General features: G+C 39.9%; 1 protein-coding gene across 12 annotated transcripts in view; it reads left to right on the top strand.

Moving 5' to 3' along the window:
* nav3 (neuron navigator 3) overlaps window positions 1–19,522 on the top strand; it is a 435,160-nt gene that overhangs the window by 210,340 nt on the left and 205,298 nt on the right. For 7 of the 12 annotated variants that reach the window (XM_024285266.2, XM_036210348.1, XM_024285240.2 and 4 more), the window contains exon 1: window positions 17,136–17,760. The exons of 3 other annotated variants lie outside the window; for them this stretch is intronic. In XM_024285266.2, coding sequence (XP_024141034.1) covers window positions 17,509–17,760 — 252 coding nt within the window. In that variant the 5' untranslated portion in view covers window positions 17,136–17,508. Of the gene's footprint in view, window positions 1–17,135; window positions 17,761–19,522 lie in introns of those variants that run through there. 2 more of the 12 variants (XM_024285271.2, XM_024285257.2) reach the window with 1 other exon arrangement.

The raw sequence follows: 19,522 nt of genomic DNA, 5'->3' as shown, positions 1-19,522 counted from the left end.
TATTTTAGCTGGCTATCATCTTCAGCGTTTTTAGCCATCAGTTTAAACATTTTTAGCTATCAGCACTAGCATCTTCTGCAGACAAATTCAGCTTACAACATTGAAACTAGCATTATCGTAGGTAATGCTATATATCTAGTTCATAATTATTACAATAACAATTACATTTCAATTGCAATTAATACGTTTTGCGATCGAGCTCAACACCCCTGCCTTAAATGGTTGTCTTCACCAAACCTACGTCTTGAGTGGTCATCGTCCATGTTACGGCTCCTGCCAGAAAGGTAATTTATGGATTTGTTTTTAAGCTGAAAAATACTGATTAGGTCCTTGAAACTGATTACAACTTTTCTGGAGCTCCACGTGGGTTCATGTAACGATCAATTTATTTAATACCAAAGTATAAAAGTGTAACAAACTACATAAGTTTAAAAAAAAAAGAACTTGATGTAGCATAATATAAAAGTATAATAAGCCTTAATTTAGTACAACACCCAAGAAGTCAGTACATTAAAATTGTTCATGGGCTTGTGTTTTCTGGTTGCAGTAACAAAGGCAGGACAGCCAAAGGCGACCATCCAAAAATTATATCTCCTTTAACAGAGAGAGGGAGCTTCCTCAGACCCATCAGGACCGGTCAGAAGGAAGTCCAGTCAACACGTTTGTGTCAAAGGAGAGAAACTGCTAACAGCCTGCTGTCACGCAGACGCCCGGTCATTGGAAGGCGGTTCATGGTCCCTAAATGCCTTTGAGTGTACTAATTAGATGACTGTCTCCACTTTAGCCCATCCTCAGTGTATCACAAAGCAAAACATGGCAGAGAAACTCAGCAGCTGCTTTGCTTTAGAAACTGGTCTAATGACTGTACAGTTTACAAGAGTTTGGACTTGTACAGTAACTGCAGGCTGTGCTTTAAAGACATCTTTAACAAGCCTTGGCTGTTGAAGAGACACTAAGCATAACAAGATGTTGTGGGACTCAGTGCTGGCGCAGGAATGATTTTGAAGTTTGAAAAACAAAGTTGTGCACCTTCTCATTGGAAGGGATCTTCTGGTTGTGTACAGTATCTGAATGATAGGAGGCGTAGGGGGTGGTAAATAAGCTCACATCTGGGTCTACTGGCAACGGGCCACCTTTCAGGAGCATAGCTAAGGGCAGTGGTGCATTTTATGCCTCCTTTAATTACACAGCTTTCTCTGATGACAATTTTACACAGACTTCTACACTAATGAGGGCGAATCAAAACAACCTTGGGCCAGCCACAGATGACACCAGTATGTGTTTGTTAAATGAGAAAACAAACTTACAGCTCAGGAGGCGGATGCTAAAAGTAGCCAGAGTCTTAGCACAGTCAGAGCACTTTCCTTTGACTCTGGTGGGTGTTCTTAGATGTGATCAAAGAATCAAAGTTAGAGAAAACAGCAAAGCTGCCACAATTGTTCGGCGCTTAGAATTTCCACAAAAAAAAAAAAAAAAAAAAATTAACATTGCAGTGAAAATCTGCTCATGGATTCCGTGAGAGGTTAATGAATCCTCGTGCAAAGCAGTGAATCTAACTTTGAGTCTGTAGTATCTAACAAGAAGCTTTACTCGTCTTAGGGGAACTTGTTGGGATCTCACTGCCGATGGGAGAGGCTGATCCAGCTGTGATTCTTACTGATAGTCTGGACTGGAAAAGCTATGGGATATGGGAGGATCTTGTTACAGCACCTCCTATTTGTAAAGAAGTATCAAATCCATCTTCTTCTGCTCATCTAGGACCGGGTCGTGGGGGCAGCAGTCTAACCAAAGATTCCCTGACTTCCCTCTCGCCGTCCACTTCCTCCAGCTCCTCTGGGGGGACCACTAGGCATCCCCCCAGAGGAGCTAGACCCCAGGCCAGCTGAGAGACATAGTCTCTGGGTCTTCCCCGGGGCCTCTGCCCAGTGGGACATGCCAGAACACCTCTCCAGGGAGGCGTCCAGGAGGCATCCGGACCAGATGCCCGAGCCACCTCAACTGGCTCCTCTCAATGTGGAGGAGAAGTAGATCTACTCCCAGTTCTCTCCGAGTGACCGAATTTCTCACCTTATCTCCAAGGGAGCACCCAGCCACCCTACAGAGGAAACTCCTTTCAGCCGCTTTTATTTCAAAATTTCTCCAGTAGATTTGCCAAAAAGGTCAGCTTCTTCTTTTCCATCCATCCATCTTCTTGTCCGCTTCGTCCCTGTCGGGGTCGCGGGGTGCCGGAGCCTATCCCGGCTACTGATGGGCGAAGGCGGGGTACACCCTGGACAGGCCGCCAGTCTGTCTCAGGGCCTCAATCACACACCCATTCACTCTCACATTCCCACCTAGGGGCAATTTAGAGTCACCAATCAACCTATGAAGCATGTTTTTGGACGGTGGGAGGAAGCCGGAGTCCCCGGTGAAAACCCACGCATGCACGGGGAGAACATGCAAACTCCACACAGAAAGGTCCCAGCCGGGATTCGAACCGGGGCCTTCTCGCTGTGAGGCGAGAGCGCTAACCACTGCGCCACCGTGCAGCCAGCTTCTTCTTTTATTATTCCTTTTTTTAATGTTTAGTTTGTAGGAAACATTTGAATTCTTATAGTGCTAACTAAGTCCATGTTTCCAGGGAGTCTCTGTAAAGTGATTTTTTTGAATCAGCTAAAGGCTGGTTTATACTTCACACCGATCAGCCATCGCAGCAATTGTTTCCACAATCGTAGGTCTAGTTCACACTAATGTCGGCTGGTTTTGAATGCGACTGTCTGTGATAGCTGCGATAAACTTCCAAGGGGTGTTTATACTTTTCAAGTGGTACAACCATCTCCAGCGTTTGTTGTCAATGATATCCTGCTTTTACACTTGTGGGATCTGGAGGTACATGACAGAGGAGGAAGTGATGAGTTTGGCCTCTAAACAGAAGCAGAAAATAGAAAGGCGAAAAAATAAAAATGAACAATAAACAAGGGCGCACTGCATCTTCAAGTGCTGTAAGATACTGTATGAGATATAGGACACATATTTCCAGTAACTTGCTCTATTTTCATTCTGATCTCTCTGTATCTCTGTGTCTGTGTATCTGTGTGTGAAGTTCAGTATTTCCTATAATTTCTCCAGTTAAATTTCCTTATTTTCAGACATTTTCCGAGTTTTCTCCAAGCCAATAATTCCAGTGGTGACCCCACCAGCGACTGGGGTGATTCCCCTCTAATGACGACATGAGCAATTACAAATAGCTTGGAAGCATAAACCAGCCCTAAGTGTGGATGAAGCTATATTTCGGCTAAATCATGCTCTGGAAAAGACACAGGCTGATTTTTAGAATGTATTCAAACTGGAAAAGTCTGTTGATCCAAATCGAGACCTCTTAATTTGGTCCGGAGCGAGTCCCGAACCTTTTGTTTGGTCTGTTTTCAGATTTTGTTTCAATCAGACATTTCTGTTTCGAACCAAAGCTTGTAAACAAAACCATCTGATTAAAGATCTCTTTAGTCATTGGCCAGGAATAATGAGGGTGGGGTAAAATCAATGTGAGAAAGAATAATGGAAGTTCTAAATATTGCACTCCTTGTCATAGTTCAGGATAGTTTGGGATTGTTTACTTATTCAAAATCTATATTTTGCAGAACAATTTTGCCAATTGGAAACAGAGACCACCTCGAAAGATGGGTCTAAAAGCGGTTCCTGGTCCTGGATCTACTTTGGTGTATTCAGACTGAAAATGTATTCCAGATTATCGGGGGAAACAAACTCTGGCTCAATGTAAACAAACCAAACGTGTCCAGTCTGAACACACCTTTAGATCCTTTCAGCCTGAACTCAGTTTATTGACTAAAACAGGAAGTGAAGCGGAAATGTGGACTGTGGGTTCCAAAGGTTTGTTAGATCACTAATAGTTTCTTTGTAGTCTGCATCTGCTCACTCTGTAAATGTTGACATTTTCGAATCAAAAGCATTTGTGAAATGATGCCATAGAACTATGTGCAGAGTGATTTAGAACAGTGGTCCTCAATCTTTTCCAGCTTAATGTCAGACACGGACCAACCCGTTCGGGGATGAAGTGGGTGTCCATAGTTTTAGTTTTGTAGCCGATGGATTTTTGACAGAGGGACTCGACATGTGGCAAGAATGAGTCAGATGTGGTAGAGAAAATCAAATAGTTTTCCACAATAAAACATGATTTAGAATCAGATTTCAAATAAAATGGAACATTTTTGGTTGTGTGTTTTTGTTTTCTCTGCAGCCCAGGGCCAACTGTCCTATGGGACAGAACTATGGGGTCAAATCAGGATCATCTTAAAGTGAACAAAAAAAAACAGATTGGAAACTTGAAAAATAGATGTTGTAACTGAATTTTTTTTAATGAAAATTTGAAAACTGAAAAAAAATTGAAAATTTGAAAACAAGAAATTGTAAATTAAAAAAAAATGTTTTGAAAATGTAAAAAAATATTTGAAACTTGAAATAGAAAAAACATAAATGTAAACATTTCTGATTGAAAATAATTATCCATTAGAAACAGATGCTGTTTTGAATTTTCATTTTTTTTTCTGAATCTTTGCTTTTAGTCATCAGTTTTACAGTTTCAATTCTGATTTTTGAGTTTTCACTGCTGAGTTGAGCCTAATGTTACATGGGGATAAATACTTACTAGTCCTACTTTGAGCTCATTGGCTGACCGTAAATGCACCATGGGCAAAAGATGAAAATTCAAATCAGCACTAATGTTGCTAATGGATATGTTATAGTATTTTTTACATTTATAGTTTTTTGTTTTTTCAAGCTTTCAGTTTTTTTATTTACATTTTTTTCAAACGTTCAGTTTTTTTCACATTTTCAATTTTTTTTTCAAATTTTCAGTTTTTTTTTTAATTTTTTTAGTTTTTTTTTTTCAAATTAAAAACGCGTTGTTTTCAAATTTTCTTTTTTTTTCAATGACAAAGTCTATTTTTCAAGTTTTCAGTCTGTTTTATCATTTACTTTAATCTGATCCTGATTTGACCCCATATAGAAACCAGTCGGCGGACTGGGAGTTGTGGATCTGGGATATTCTCATAACCTCCTAACAGGATCAATATTGTTGCTGCAAACATTTGCACAAAGGTTGAAATACTGTATTACTTTTTTCAGATGCTTTGGACATAATCAATGAGTTTGTGCTGGAAGTATAAATCTTAACAACCAGTTTTTCTCAGGATCAAACCCACTTCTCTGTATTTTATTGAATCCTGCTCATTTGGGAAATTCTGACATTTAATACAGAGCTCGTCTGTGTTGTCAGGGAATAATGGACTTTTCCATCTGACTGTGCAGCCCATCCACATTTTCCAGTTCCATTCCCTGCAGATCTTTGAAAGGACAAACCAATGAAAACAAAATCATATTTTCTAATGACCTGCAGTGGATTATGTGGCCCAGGCACCTCATTCATTCCCTTTGATGCAGTCTAGGAAAAAAACTTTTGAGAGAGTTGATGACACATGCCCCTCAATGATTGATGATTCCTGCTTAGGTCAGGATGTTTGCAGAAAGACTTCGAATTTAAAGTATTTCTGATGTTTTAGATCGTTTTAAAAAATCTAAAATATAAAAGTGTTTCTCTAACTAATATTTAAAGTGAACTTAATCTTATTTTTTCATTCGTAGAATATTCAAAAGCACGTCAGTGTGCCTGACACATACTGCTCTGCAGAAACTATGTCCTAGAAAACAACACAAGTTTTGATTTGGCTTAAAAATGACATAATCGTAATAAAGAGAACACTTTTACAATGGATCAAAAGATGATCGGATTGGGCGCCATTGAGGGATGACTTTTTCCTGACTTTCTGACTCTGACCTATAGACAATGGTCCCATTTAAAGCCAGTTCTTTCTCTCTAGTTGGTACCATCTATCCCAAAAAGGGAAAAAAGTCCAAACTTTTCTGCCCTCTTTGCTTTCCTCTAGCATCTAAAGAGAAAAATGATCCTTCCAACTCAAGATGCTTCTTCAAGGACTCAACTCCTCATGTCCGTAATGCAAGGAGTGAAAACTGCATTCAAAAATTAAGCTATCCTTTAGCACACACATATTTAAAAGTACATAAAACGCAGAGTAACAATTAGAATTTGCTGTATTCTGTGAAGGAAACCTTGCAAAATGTTTTGGCTATGTCCGAATTCCTTCACTACCTGCTCCATTGTGCGTTCGCCGATTTTTATTCCTGAACAAATCTACGGCTATGTCCGAATTCCCACCACAATCCCTAACCACTTAAAAACATAATATTGCAGGACTATAGTGTCTTGGCTATTAAAAGCAATTCGGACACCATGCTTACAACTTTTTTTATTTTTTTTATTTAGTAAGTATGACGTCACCGATTTCCCAAAGTACAAATTTAATCAATACAAACATCTAACAATGTATATGTATGACTCCACTGGGTTCCGATTATAAACATTTGGATAGGTTATTAAAAGATTACATTTAAACTAGTGCTGCCACAAACAAATAATTTAATAGTCGACTAGTCACCGATTATTTTTTCAGATTAGTCGACTAATCGGGTCATGCACAAACTGGATGTAAAGCACACATCTTAACCATCATTAGCTTTAAACTAACTAAAAACTAGATATATAGTATTACCTGTGATAATGCTAGTGTGAATGCTGTAAGCTGAATTTGTCCGCTAGAAGTGTGCAGAGAAGTGTGTGTGTTTTTGTGTGTTTGTTGTGATTGTATGTTTTTTCTTTTTTACTGTCTGTTTAGATACAAAAACATGATCGCATCGGTGTTTTATTGTGAAAATTGGTTATATTTTAAAAAAAATAAACCAGATTTTTTTTCATGTATCTTGATGGAACTTTCTGCCAGGATTGACGCGGATCGCTCGCGGCTCGCGCACAAAATAGACCAAAATTTTACGTTGCGCGGTGTGAACCATCCGCGGAGGACTGTGGCACTCCGCAGATGGTGGCTCTAAGACTCTGTCGTACATTTGAAAGGGAGAACACAATGAATACTATTTTAAATCTTCTGTTTTTACTTAATGTAGTTTAAAAAGTCAGGACTAAAAGACCAGGAGGAGGCAGATTTGTTGCAGTCTGAAGCTCGCGGGGAAATCCAGGCGGCCCACAAGCCTCCTTTAGGCCGTTCTAGAGGCGAGTGACCACATGACAGTAGTGGAAACAGCACCAATGAAAGTGGAATTCAGGAAGCCTTAATTACCTTTAATTAATCAAACATTGTACTTAATGTCTTATTTAAGAGTGTAGTCATGGAAGGAGGCATTTTTCAGATTCCAGCATCCCTCAAATGTGCCCACTCCCGGCCCAAACCCCCACAGGCTTCCCACAGGAGGGGGACACGCAGTGTTACCAGCTGACACGTGTGGGCTGAGGCCTAGTCAGCAAGTCCTCAGTTAGATTTTTATAAGTTACTAAATCTTTTACAGATTCGGTCACTCTAAGTGGTATAGAGCTGTGGTAAAAACAACGATAAGCTACTCCTTTATCAATATAATCACAAGACTTTTCTCAGTTAATACTAAACTATACATTTATGTTTTAACAATGTTTTTGAGCAGAATGTAGATTTGGTTCCAATTAGATAACAAAAACATGTGTGGTATTTCTCCAAAGCTCTTCTAAAGTTGCTTTTTATCGCTTCATTGACCTGTAAATGTAAAAGTACGACGGAGTATTAGGGCCACTTTATGAAGAAAATTTTATTTTTAAAATGACTTTGAAAACGGCTTTAAATCTCGTAAATTTATGAGAATAAATGCTAAATTACGAGAATAAAGTCTTATATTTACGACTTTAAATGTCGTAGGCTAGATTTATGACTTTTAATCTCTTAAATTTATGAGATTTAGTCGTAAATTTACGAGAAAAAAACTCATAAATCTACGAGATTTAAAGTCGTAAATTGAAGAGAAAAAAACTCGTAAATTTATGAGATTTAAAGTCGAAAATTTACAAGATTTAAAGTCGCAAATTTACTAGAAAAAACTTGTAAATCTACGAGATTTAAAGTCATAAATTGAAGAGAAAAAATATCGTAAATTTATAAGATTTAAAGTCGTACATTTCCAAGATTTAAAGTCATAAATTTACGAGAAAAAAAAACATTGTAAATCTACGAGATTTAAAGTCGTAAATTTGCGAGAAAAAAACTCGTAAATTTATGAGATTTAAAGTTGTAAATTTACAAGATTTAAAGTCATAAATTTACCAGAAAAAAACATTGTAAATCTACAAGATTTAAAGTCGTAAATTTACAAGAAAAAAAACTCGTAAATCTACGAGATTTAAAGTCATAATTTTACGAGAAAAAACTAGTTGTATTCCTTGTTTTTTGGTGGCCCTAATACTCCGTCATATCAAAGAAACCAACAACCTCGTCTATTTCCATGTTTCAGCTGCAAACCTCAGTCTGTATTTTAGGCGTCTAATTACAAGCGTCAAAAGCACGCAGTCGCTCATGCGCTCTGAGCAGGACTAAACACGGAGGCCGTGACTAGAACTCCTCTTTACAGACACATGCCTGCACTCAGCGAGCTGCTGTTCACGCCTCCTGATATTCAGGCACTTCTCTGTTGTGAGTGTTGGTTTTATTTTCCGTGTTGTCTGACGTGCGCTGGGCTGATAGCGTCGTGACAGGCGCAGGTGCGTGGCGGTATCTCCGTGGAGTGTGTGTTACAAGTCAGTTCGCGTGTCCGCCACAGCCTGAGGGGGAAGTGTTTGACCCCGTCTTATCTCCAGAACCCTGGTGTGTTTGTTTTCACAGCCACAGAGCGGCATCGGTGCTGACGTCATGTGACCTGAGGTGATGTGTGTCTTATGAGCCACACTCACACCTATAAGATCTGTTTCCAAATGTCCATCAATTAATGACATCCTGGAACAGTGACCGATCTGTTATTTCTAGTAATTGACTAAAGCAGTGGGACAGTTAGCATCGAGTAGCAAAGAAAAAAAAAACACGACTTAATGGTTTTGTTTTATTTATGAATTGATTCAAAAGGAAGATTTGTTTTGGAAAACTCCTGGATTCTCTACTACATGCAACTCGTTTTTGACGAATGCGCTGCCCTCTAGATTGAAACTGCCAAGCTAGCAAAGTTAGAAAAAAAAAAAAAAAAACATATTTGGAGGGGCTTTTTTGCAGAAAAGAGCCAGAGAGGAAACAAAATAAGAGCGTTTTACTCTAAATTAAAAGAAATTTGCATTTAACAGACAAAAATCAGGAGTCTTTACTCTAAATAATGGAGAATATTCATCAACTGGCGCTCTAATTTTAATAAAGTAGTTCAAACAGTGGATCCACCTTTATCATTATGTTTAGAAAATACTAGTTTTAGTGTTTTTTTTATTTATTCATCTGTCACACCCAATGACTGTATATTCACTAGACATATCAACCCCTCCCCCCTCGTGTTCCAAACAGGAAGTACCCGCTGGTTTCAAGGAGCCAAAACCCCATAGACTTCCATTGAGAAATAGACAGTAATTACTTAGACTTTTTTTGTCAGAATCTCTCTCTGATTAACATCTTCTTATTAATCCTAATTTAAAAAGAACAAATATTTTCTGTATCGCAAGTTTTTCAAGTTATAAACTGACCAATCAGATGCCTCAGTAAAAGCATGTGATTTTCGCTGGCCCCGCCTTAAACGTTGGATTTCATTCTCTCAAGCTGCTTTCAGTGGAAGGGGTGTTGGGCAACAGTAGTTCCTCTGAAAACGTGACCAATCCGAGTCGGACCAATCACTTTCGGCTTTAAAATGGCGGCAGACGATCAGGAAACGGCGGTGACAGGCTTTGGCATCATTTCGCGAGGGCTATAAGTAAGTAATTTTCTATGGGTGACGTCAACACCTTGGTCATACCTCAGAGGTTGGATAAGGGTGAAGTTAGCGTCTGATTTTTTTAGCTTCCACCTTGATAGTTATGGGTTTAGGGAAACTCCATGTTATATTTTGACATTAAATCTGTTGCATAGATAAAGTTTAAAGCAGCTGCAGGTATTTTATAGAGAATGATGGTAAACTTTACCCTCAAAAGTAAAAGAAATTGGAGGCAAAAACAAGAAAAAAGGCCTGTGGAAAAATCGTCTGACACTAAACCGGTCCGTAGTTTGAAAAACGCTGGATCGTTGACCTTATGGACTTTTTATACTTTCAATAAACAAGTAAGAAATCTCTAACTATTCAGGTCTTTTCTCCTCTGGTCCCATATGTTCCCTAGTTTTCACTAGAGGCTGGTTTGGTTGGTTTTAGAGAAGTGGTTGGACCTCACAGCCAGACATGAAGGTGCTGACCTGCTTAGTTTGGTTAGTAGATGAGGTTTAACCTGAGTCCTGTTCATGGATCGCTCCATTGTTGTTGCACCGTGACCCTTTAGAACCGTTTCACAGCCTTATCACCTCCAGCTACATCAAAAATATTCCCATTCTCAAAAGTCGTACTCTTGCTGTGTCTGCACATTTCTGTAGATATTAATGGAAAGCAGAGGGAAGTCGGGGGCTTTAATAACACCTCAGTTTCCCAACAGTTGCTAGCAGGTCGTCCGCCAAACGCCCTCCTGTTGGTGCAGGAAGGCAGACTTGGACCGGCGCCATGTTATGTGGTATCCTGTTTTAGACTCTTCACGATAGCCTTAATTGAGAACATGTTGGAGTTGCTGATTCTATTCCGGGTGAAAGAGAAGGAAAGCACAGAACTGAAGAGAAGCGGAAGCCGTGGTGTGTTGAATATCATTCCTTTCTTGACCCATTCTTACTAGGAATTATTTGCTCGGCAAACCTCACATATAATGGATTCAATGTGCTATTTATTGTATAAATAATAGTTTATTTAGAGTTATGAGTAATTATAATAGCATCATGTATATGTGGATTTCTATCTTTTACTTTGATTTTTTTATTTGTCCAGTAAAGTGACATTAATTGTCTAAAATTTAACCTACATGTCTAGATAGACGTCTCTTTCATTCACCTTCTTTAGTATTTTAGATTTTGATTGATTGAAATAACCAATTCCAATCTATGGAATGAATATTTCATTTTTTTTACAGTGGTGCTGTCATATTTATGGGAGGAAACCTGTTTTTTCTCATTCACCTGTACACACAAGATACATACTCATCATTTTGGATACTTGAATTCTACAACAATCCTTTAGCAAAGGGTAGGTAAAGGATAAATATATATGCATACACAGGACAAAAAAGTGGTACTGTCAACTTACTTTTTCTTTTTCTTTGTGATGTTTCTTTGGTCATTTCTGCTTTTTTGTAGTCCCAACGATACTGTCTCCTTTATCTGCATAGGAAGGAGATGGTCTACAGGTGTCCCTGATTTAGACAAGGACTGTGCGGTCATCCATGTTTCGATGAGTCCTAAGACTTTTCTATAAATGTAGATAAAACGAGTATAATGTGTCTTAAAAGGTTGCTTTTGATAAATCAGCATAAAAACACCAAAACTGCTTCAATTGGCTGCCATCAGATGACCTTTGTGGTATTCTTTTTTCTCATGAATAGAGGGTGGTTTATGTTTTTTTTTGATAGAACACAGCTTCTTGGATCACTTGAACTCACACTTCAGTAAGGTGACAATTCATATAAGGTCTGTACTGTTGACTAGCCAGAGAAAGCCTGACTGGGAAGGAGACGTCCTACCAATCATTTGGGATGACCTGCTTCCATGAGAGTTGAACCCTACAGTTCTAGGTGATTAATAAAATAAATGGATTAGACAGTAGTGTAAACAGTAGGCTCTGACATTCTGTCTCAGGTAAATGAAACGAAACTGCGATTTAATTAAGAAAAAAAAAACAAAACTAAGTCACAACGTCAAAAATATTCCAGCAGGGTGAAAGTGATGTCTTGAAGGTAAACTGCTTTCCACAGTGTCAATGAGTTACCGTCCAAACTCTTGACGGCATCGTAAAACCACACTAAGCTTGTGGTAAAAGAGGCCGCAATATTTTTGAGTTATTTTTCCCACTCCTGTCTGAATTCTAATGACGCTAAGTGATGTCTTGAACCATGTTCATACATCCCACAATGTCACTGCTTTAAAATAAAGTTAAATGAAGGACAAGGATCTCTTGTGCTTTAGCATGTTACCTTGAACAGTAAAGTAACCAGCAGTGAATTTCTTTTTAAAATAGATAAAAATTAATTTAGGTATTGCAACTAGTAGCTAGAGTACAGTAATCAATTACTCTAAAATGTAATTTATCTAACACCGTGACTAGAAAATAAAGCAATACACATTTTAATATTTTTAACAAGGTTTTACACACTTATTTGTAATGCAAATGTGTATATTTACATCCAAGTTAACCAGCTCCTAGTGGTCAATTGAGGAACTGCAACATTTGATACTTACTGGTTTCCAGCTCAGAGAAAGGAGTCATTGCTGGATCTATGGTCATATATTTGCGGCGACCAAAATTCAAGTTTTTCAGCAAATTTGGCATTTGTAATTGGAAAGGGCGAAAGTCGCATTTTTATGTACTTTGTGGTGGCCGCTGAGGTTTTACATTTTTTCATAAAAGTTGGTCAGTGGCCACCCAGGCACATTTGGAGATTGCAAAGTAGAAATCCAGTGGTGCCATTCCAAAATTGGGCAACAGGTGGGTGGGTGGCCATAGCAGTTCCAACTGGTCGATATCTCCAGCTGGTTGCCGGCTACCGCCGTCTACATTCATGACCACGGCAACGATTTTCAATAAACTCTTGAACATTCTGCCGATACCTCCCCATCCAGTTGTATTTGTGACCGTAGTTGGAATTCTTTGGTCTCTGCTGGAAAAATCTGTGTGTTTTGATGCTGCTGTAAACAACACATAGCCCGTTTAGAGCTAAATTTATGTTCTTTGGTTGCACATAAATATAATTTTTGTAAGATGCTTAGCTTGAAAGGCTCGGTCGAAGTAGCTCTGTCTCTGAGCCAAAAGAGGAGGCAGTCGTAAAGCTGAATGGACAAGTATTTAAGACGCTGCCAAAATAATAAAAGCCAACTCTGTGATCAGCAGTTCTTCTTTATGTGAGGCTGGCAGACACTGCAGTGCTCTGCCTCTCTTCAGTCTCCCCCAAAAACTCTAAGTCTCATTCATTTTCTTTTTCTAACATCTATTCAACGGTTATACTTTATTAAAGATAAAAAACTAACATACTAAATATAGCTAACTTTGGTCTAAAGTGAGCAAAAACTTTATTTATAATTAATTAAAAAATATTTATGGCAAAATCTTGAGTTTTTAGTGCATGATGGGTGATTTTCAATGTTTACTTATTTAATCATTATCAACTTTTTTCTTAAAACTATTCTGGAATAATCTTCCTGCCTTTTTATTATTCACAATGGTGTTAAAAAGTTAAGGTTTAAAGTTTTAAAAATTATCATTCTGCTAGCTTTTTGGACTATTTTGGCGTTTACAATATTTTTTTTATGCTATTTTGGAGTTTAGATAATATTTCAGGTACATGCTAGCTGTTTTGGCTAATCCAGGCTTTTTTTTTTACTGTTTTGGCGTTAGGCTAATGTTTACATGCTAGCTCTTTTGGCTTATTAAGGCTTTTTTTTACTTTTTTGGGATATTATTAAGTTTATCTTTTTTCAGCTACATGCTAGCGGTTTTGGCTAAACTAGTTTTTTTTTTTTTGCTTGTTTTTTAGGCTAATTAGACATTTAGCTGATATTTTAGCTGGCTATTAGTTTAATTGTTTTCAGCTATCAGCTTCAGTGTTTTTAGCAATCAATTTCAGCATCTTCAGCTATCAGCACTAGCATCTTCAGAGGCCAAATTCAGCTTACAGCATTCACAGTAGCATTATCACAGGAAATGCTATGTATCTAAATCATAAAATATGTTAAAAAGTTACAGTTTTGAAGTTTTAAAAATGTAATTTTAAGGTGTTCAATAAATGTTTATCCTATTTGGGCCGTAATGTAAGGTGCATTTTGGATCTTTAATCAAATGAATACACTTTGACACAATAATACAATTAGGATTGTTTTGCGTCTTTGACTGTTTTCTAACTCGACCTTCATGACTTGTTTTCTCATTATTAATACAATCAAACCAGCCGCACACTCCTTTGAAGTTCACAAAGTTTCAACAAATGTAAAAGTTTATCTTCAAAGTCTTTGATTACAAGAGTTTACACAAACGTTTGGGCTTCAAAGGGTCCAGCTGTAAATTGTTGTGTCTCCAATATAAACTCTACAACATTGTAGTTTCACCAAAGCGGGTTCTGTAAATCGTCCTGACATGATAGGACACCGTGTTTGAACCGCGAACTGATCCAAACACACCGTTGATACTGGTGGTTGGAGTGGATTAAGGTGAACAACTAACTCTTGTTGGTCTGGATCAAAGTTTCAGTCTGGATAGTAACGGTGTCCTCGGACAAAACCAGCACATTCTCATCATCAACTCGTCACATTTTGACGTTTGGTCAAGGATCCTTCTGTGTCATTTTTCGACGTTTTGGTGTCTCCAACTTGTTGTTTTTTGACGTGGTTTTTGAGGGCCCGCAACCCTTGGGACGCACTACTGGATGTGGTACCGGATGCGCACCGGACACAGCCAGTACCTGTACCCTAACCCAGCACTGGTAGCCTAACTTTAACTCGGTACTTGTTCATGTCTGATATTGGACCCGGTTCATGCCCAGTTCGTGCCCGGGTGCGGTACCACATCTGGTCCAGTGTTTGGTTAGGGGACCGGGTTTGGGTAACAGTGCGCTACACGTCGCGGTACTGGACCAGCTTCTTGTTTGCAGTCCGGAGGTTTGGGACCGTGATTTAAAAACGAAAACTTGGAGAGAAGCATCAAAAAGTAACGCAGAGGGGTCCTTAAAGGGTAACCAAACCCTAAATCAACTTTTTTTGTTTGTTGACCTCTGTAAATGGGCTTTAAAAGTGCTGTCTGATGGTCATTGCCAAATTTGTTACAAATAAAATAAACGTGTTTAATTCTTGAAAATATAGTCAAAAACCGTCTGTGTTGTGATTGGTCCATGGAACAGTCTAAATGGATACCTCGACAGCTGGATAGCACCATTATCGCTTACAACTTGTGTTGCAACAGTAATGCTAGCTTGGGGTTTGGAAGGGCTGCAAGTGAAAGAGCATGGAAAAAGCTGAAACTATGTCCTAAAAAAACGACACAAGCTTTTGGATTTTGAGGTGAAAGTTGAGTCTATTTGGCTGCCAATCAAGAGACATGTTCCTAACGATGCACACATTTGAAAGACTAAAAAAGTTTTTATGGAAATAATTTCAACCTCAGTGAGTCTCACTTGACTTCTGTGGTCATTATAGTAGTTCACTTTCGGCTTATCCCTTTCGGGGTCGCCACAGCGTAACAGCACCCACTGTTTCGTCAGTGATTTGGCAGAGTTTTTTTTACGCCGGATGCCCTTCCTGACACAACCCTGTACTTGAGGGGCACAGGGACCCAGTTAGGCAGCAGCGTCAAGGGTCTTGTCTAAGGACCCAATCTGGGGGGGATCAGTGGACAACCCTGGGAATCGAACCCAGGGCTCCTGCATTGCCAGCCCTTCACCTAGCCCACTGAGCCACCTAGCCGCTTCTTCTGTGGTCATTATAGGAGCTGCAATATTTTTTATATGCTTGTCAGCTTTTTTTTTGGGAAGTCCAACAGCACACAAAACTATAAAGTTGATCTAATTGATTTACTCTTATTGGACCATGACTGGAGGTGTATTCAGACTTAAAAACTCTGTTGGTTCAGACCGAGTCAGCTTAATTTGGTCTGGATCAAGGCCTGAACCTTGTGTTTGGTCTTACTTCAACCAGACATTTCTGTTTCAAGCCCAATCTTGAAAACACAGTCATTAGCCAAGAATTATGAAGGCGGGGCAAAGCAACCGGTCAAAGAAAAATGGAAGTGTTTGCAGTCCTCATCGGGAGAGTTCACTCATTCAAACTTTATATTTCATGATCAATTTTGAATATCTGTTTTAAGTTCAGGTACAACACTTTAGTGCTTCTTTGGTACCACTGTAAGGGTGATATATCCCATAATGCCCTGGTACGGTGACCATTTTAGCCCGGTTGTTCCGATCTTAGCATAGAAAATATTCAGACTGCGGGTCGAAACTCAGTCCAAGTGGAAACAAACTGAGACCACCTCTAAATATGGGTCAGACAGCGGTTCTTGGTCCTGGACCAACTACCGGGTGAAACGAACTCTGGTTCACTTTAAGTAAACCAAATGTGTCCGGTCTGAACACACTCTATAACTCATGAAGACCACTTTGCACCTGGTCTAATACATTCCCAATGTACACAAATGTCTGTGCACATTCTGTGTATTAGTTGTTTCTACATCTGTGATGTGCAAAACGGTTAAGATTAAGATTAAGAAAACCCTTTTTAGTCCCTCAATGGGGAAATTGCATAAGCAACAGCGCAGGTACAGAAATTGGTGAGAGGATAAAAATAAAATAAAATATACATGATAAATATGGTAGATTTAAAATCTGTTCAGTTAATTGGCTGTGAAGGAGACCCCTCCCCCTGGCGTTCCAAACAGGAAGTAGCTGCTAGCTCCAAGAAGCCAAAATCCCATTGACTTCTATTGAGAAATAAACAGCTGTCATTCTATTTGTCAGAACTACCATTCTTGATTTGATGCATTTTTCTTAACCTTGTCCTTGTTTTTATTCTTTTTTGCAAGTTATTCAAGTTATAAACTTGCCAATCAGATGCTTTAATAAAGTCGTGCCACTTCCAAATGGTAGGGGTGTGGCCTTCCAACAAGCTCACTCCTGATTGGTGAAAGTGGCTGCCATAGAAACGTAGACTTAGATTGACTTGGAGTGACAATTTCTGGCTCCAACATGGCGGCGACCGTAATGGCAACTAAATTGACTTCATTTGATTGGAGCCATGAGTAAGTCCTTTTCTATGGGTGACATCATGATTCTCTGAGACAGTATGTCATCCAGAAGCATTAGAAAAGATGAAAGTGATTTCATCCCTAAAGATGTTGAACAGATGAACAGAAACTCACTTTCTTTATCACATTTTTCTCATTTTTCTGCATCAAAGTCAGCCGCAGATTTCCATGTAGACACAGAGACCGCATTTATTTCAAGCGTTTGTCCTCAGCAAACACCCTCACTCAGTCCTCTCTAATCCTGGCTGTACCTTTCCTGGGGAGTTCACGCCCCCCTGAACCGCCGCTGACATCTGAGAGAGGAGGAGGAGAGGAGGAGTGAGGGAAGGGGAGGGAGCAGTGCCGCATGTGGGAGGAGAAGGAGGAGGGAGTGAGAGTGAAGGAGGAGAAGCCGTTTCAGTCTCTGTGAGTTCTGCCAGCTGCAGGCCGCAGTCTGGGTCCAGCTCCCCTCAGCGTGAGCAGCCACGGCGGCTTTGTTTGTTTTCCTTCTCCTTCCCTCCTGGTGCCAGACATCTGGAAGTCCCTTTCATCGCAGTCCTTTTTTTAGCCCGCCGTGTTTGTATTTTTGTCGCCCGGGGAAGTAGAATGCCGGTAGTTGGTGTCGCCTCCAAGCTCCGGCAGCCCTCAGCGGTGAGCCCCAGACCGGTGCACACCGCGCTCCCCATCCCCAGTGCGGTCAGGGCGGCCACCTCACAGGGATGCGGCGCCCGGCAGCAGGAGGTCAGGCCGGGCCAGGGCGTCCCGGGGCTCTCCTGCCAACTCAAGCCAGAGTACCAGCAGGAGAGGACGGCCGGAGGACGGACCAGAGCCGACACGGAGGAGAGCAAGATCTGCAAGGTCAGTGGGTGCTGCAGGTGTCAGCTCTGAAAAAAGGCCGCCGTCTCACCTGTCAGACTCTACGAGACGCTTTCAGGTGTGTCAGAGCGAGAGAGGCTGAGCAGCGTCACTCTCTGCTCAACAGGAAGAACTTTTCAAACCTCGGCGCCAAATAGTTGCAGCGGTCCGTCCCACATCCAGCGGCGCTGCTGGCGCTCAAACTGAAACTCTCCTCCCACCTCTACTTTATTCCAGACTTTGTCAGAACTTTCCTCAGTCATCTTTTTCTCAGCTGCAAAGCGGCCTGGGAAGCTGGTGATTTTTTTCCTCGTGATTCAGAGGAAAAGACATCAAAGCGTGGGTCAGTGCTCTCACATCTTCACATCCTCCCCGCGCGTTTGTGTCCGAGTCCGACTCGCCTGCAGGGAAAAGTGGGAGTGAAGGGCTTGGTCATTAACCTGCTGCTGAACTGACAGCTTTCAGCTTGTTAACGGGTCTCTTTTTTAACCCGCTGATCCTAAAAGTGCCCGTTGGAGTGCGATCTTTCCATCATCCTCTGATGGCAGCTGCTTGATTGGTTAGATCAAGGCTCAGATCTGACCTCTGAGTTGTTGGTGGTCGACAGGAATTGAGGACGAGACAGAAAAGGGGGCTTAGAAGTACAAACATTGCACCACAGTTGTGTCTCTGGACGTGGGATGCTGCCTGCCCAAACCTGTCGGTGTGGCTGAGGAATGGGTGGTATGGGGGGTAATTAGTCAGTCTAATCGTGATGTCTTGTCTGCTATGATTGTTCGACTAATCCACTATTAAAATAGTCAACAGCTGATTTAATAGTCGATTAGTTACTTTATATTATATGGAGTCAGAGTGTTGTAAAGCTGAAAGGTATAATGCCATTATGCTAGATTTTTGGACTTTTTGGCATTTACTAAAGTTTTTTTTATGCTAATTTGGAGTTTAGCTAATATTTCAGCTACATTTTAGCTATTTTGGCTAATTTAGGAATTTTTCATTTCTTTTGTTTGGCTAATTTGGTGTTTTGCTGATATTCCAGCTTCATGCTAGCTGTTTTTTTTTACTATTTTGGAGTTCATCTAATATTTCTGCTATATGCTAGCTATTTTGCCTTATTTGGGAATTTTTCAGTTTTTTAGGCTAATTTGGAGTTTAGCTAGTATTTCAACTGCATGCTAGCTGTTTTGGCTAATTTTGGATTTTTTTGACTATTTTGGAGTTCAGCTAAAATTTCAGCTACATGCTAGCTATCTTGGTTTATTTATGAATTTTTCAGTTTTTCTATGCTAATTTAGAGTTTAGCTAATATTTCAGCTGCATGCTAGGTATTTCGGCTAACAGGCTTTTTTCTGTTTTTAAGTCTAATTCGGCATTTAACTAATATTTTAGCAGCCAATCAGCTTCAGCGTTTTCACCTATTAACTTCACTGATTTCAGCTATCAATTTAAGGATCTTCAGCAGCCAAATTCAGCTTACAGCATTCACAGTAGCATTATCGCAGGTAATGTTATATATCTAATTTTTAGTTAGCTCAAAGCTAACGATGGTTAAGATGTATGTTTTATATCCATCGGTGATTAGTCAACTCTTAAAATAATCATTTGTGGCACTGCTAGTCTTGTCCCTTGAGAGTTTTTCTTGCTTTCAGATAAATGCGATCGTCTCTCCAGAAGGTTCTTCTGCTCCTGTCGCCGTTTGGCATTCCTCTGCAGAACTGCACGAGTGCAAACGGCGAGTTAACGCTTGTTTGTGCAAAAGCAACCC

This window comes from Oryzias melastigma, linkage group LG23 (assembly GCF_002922805.2).
Source record: "Oryzias melastigma strain HK-1 linkage group LG23, ASM292280v2, whole genome shotgun sequence".
Classification (NCBI taxonomy): Eukaryota; Metazoa; Chordata; class Actinopteri; order Beloniformes; family Adrianichthyidae; genus Oryzias; species Oryzias melastigma.
This window is presented reverse-complemented; position numbering and strand designations above follow the sequence as displayed.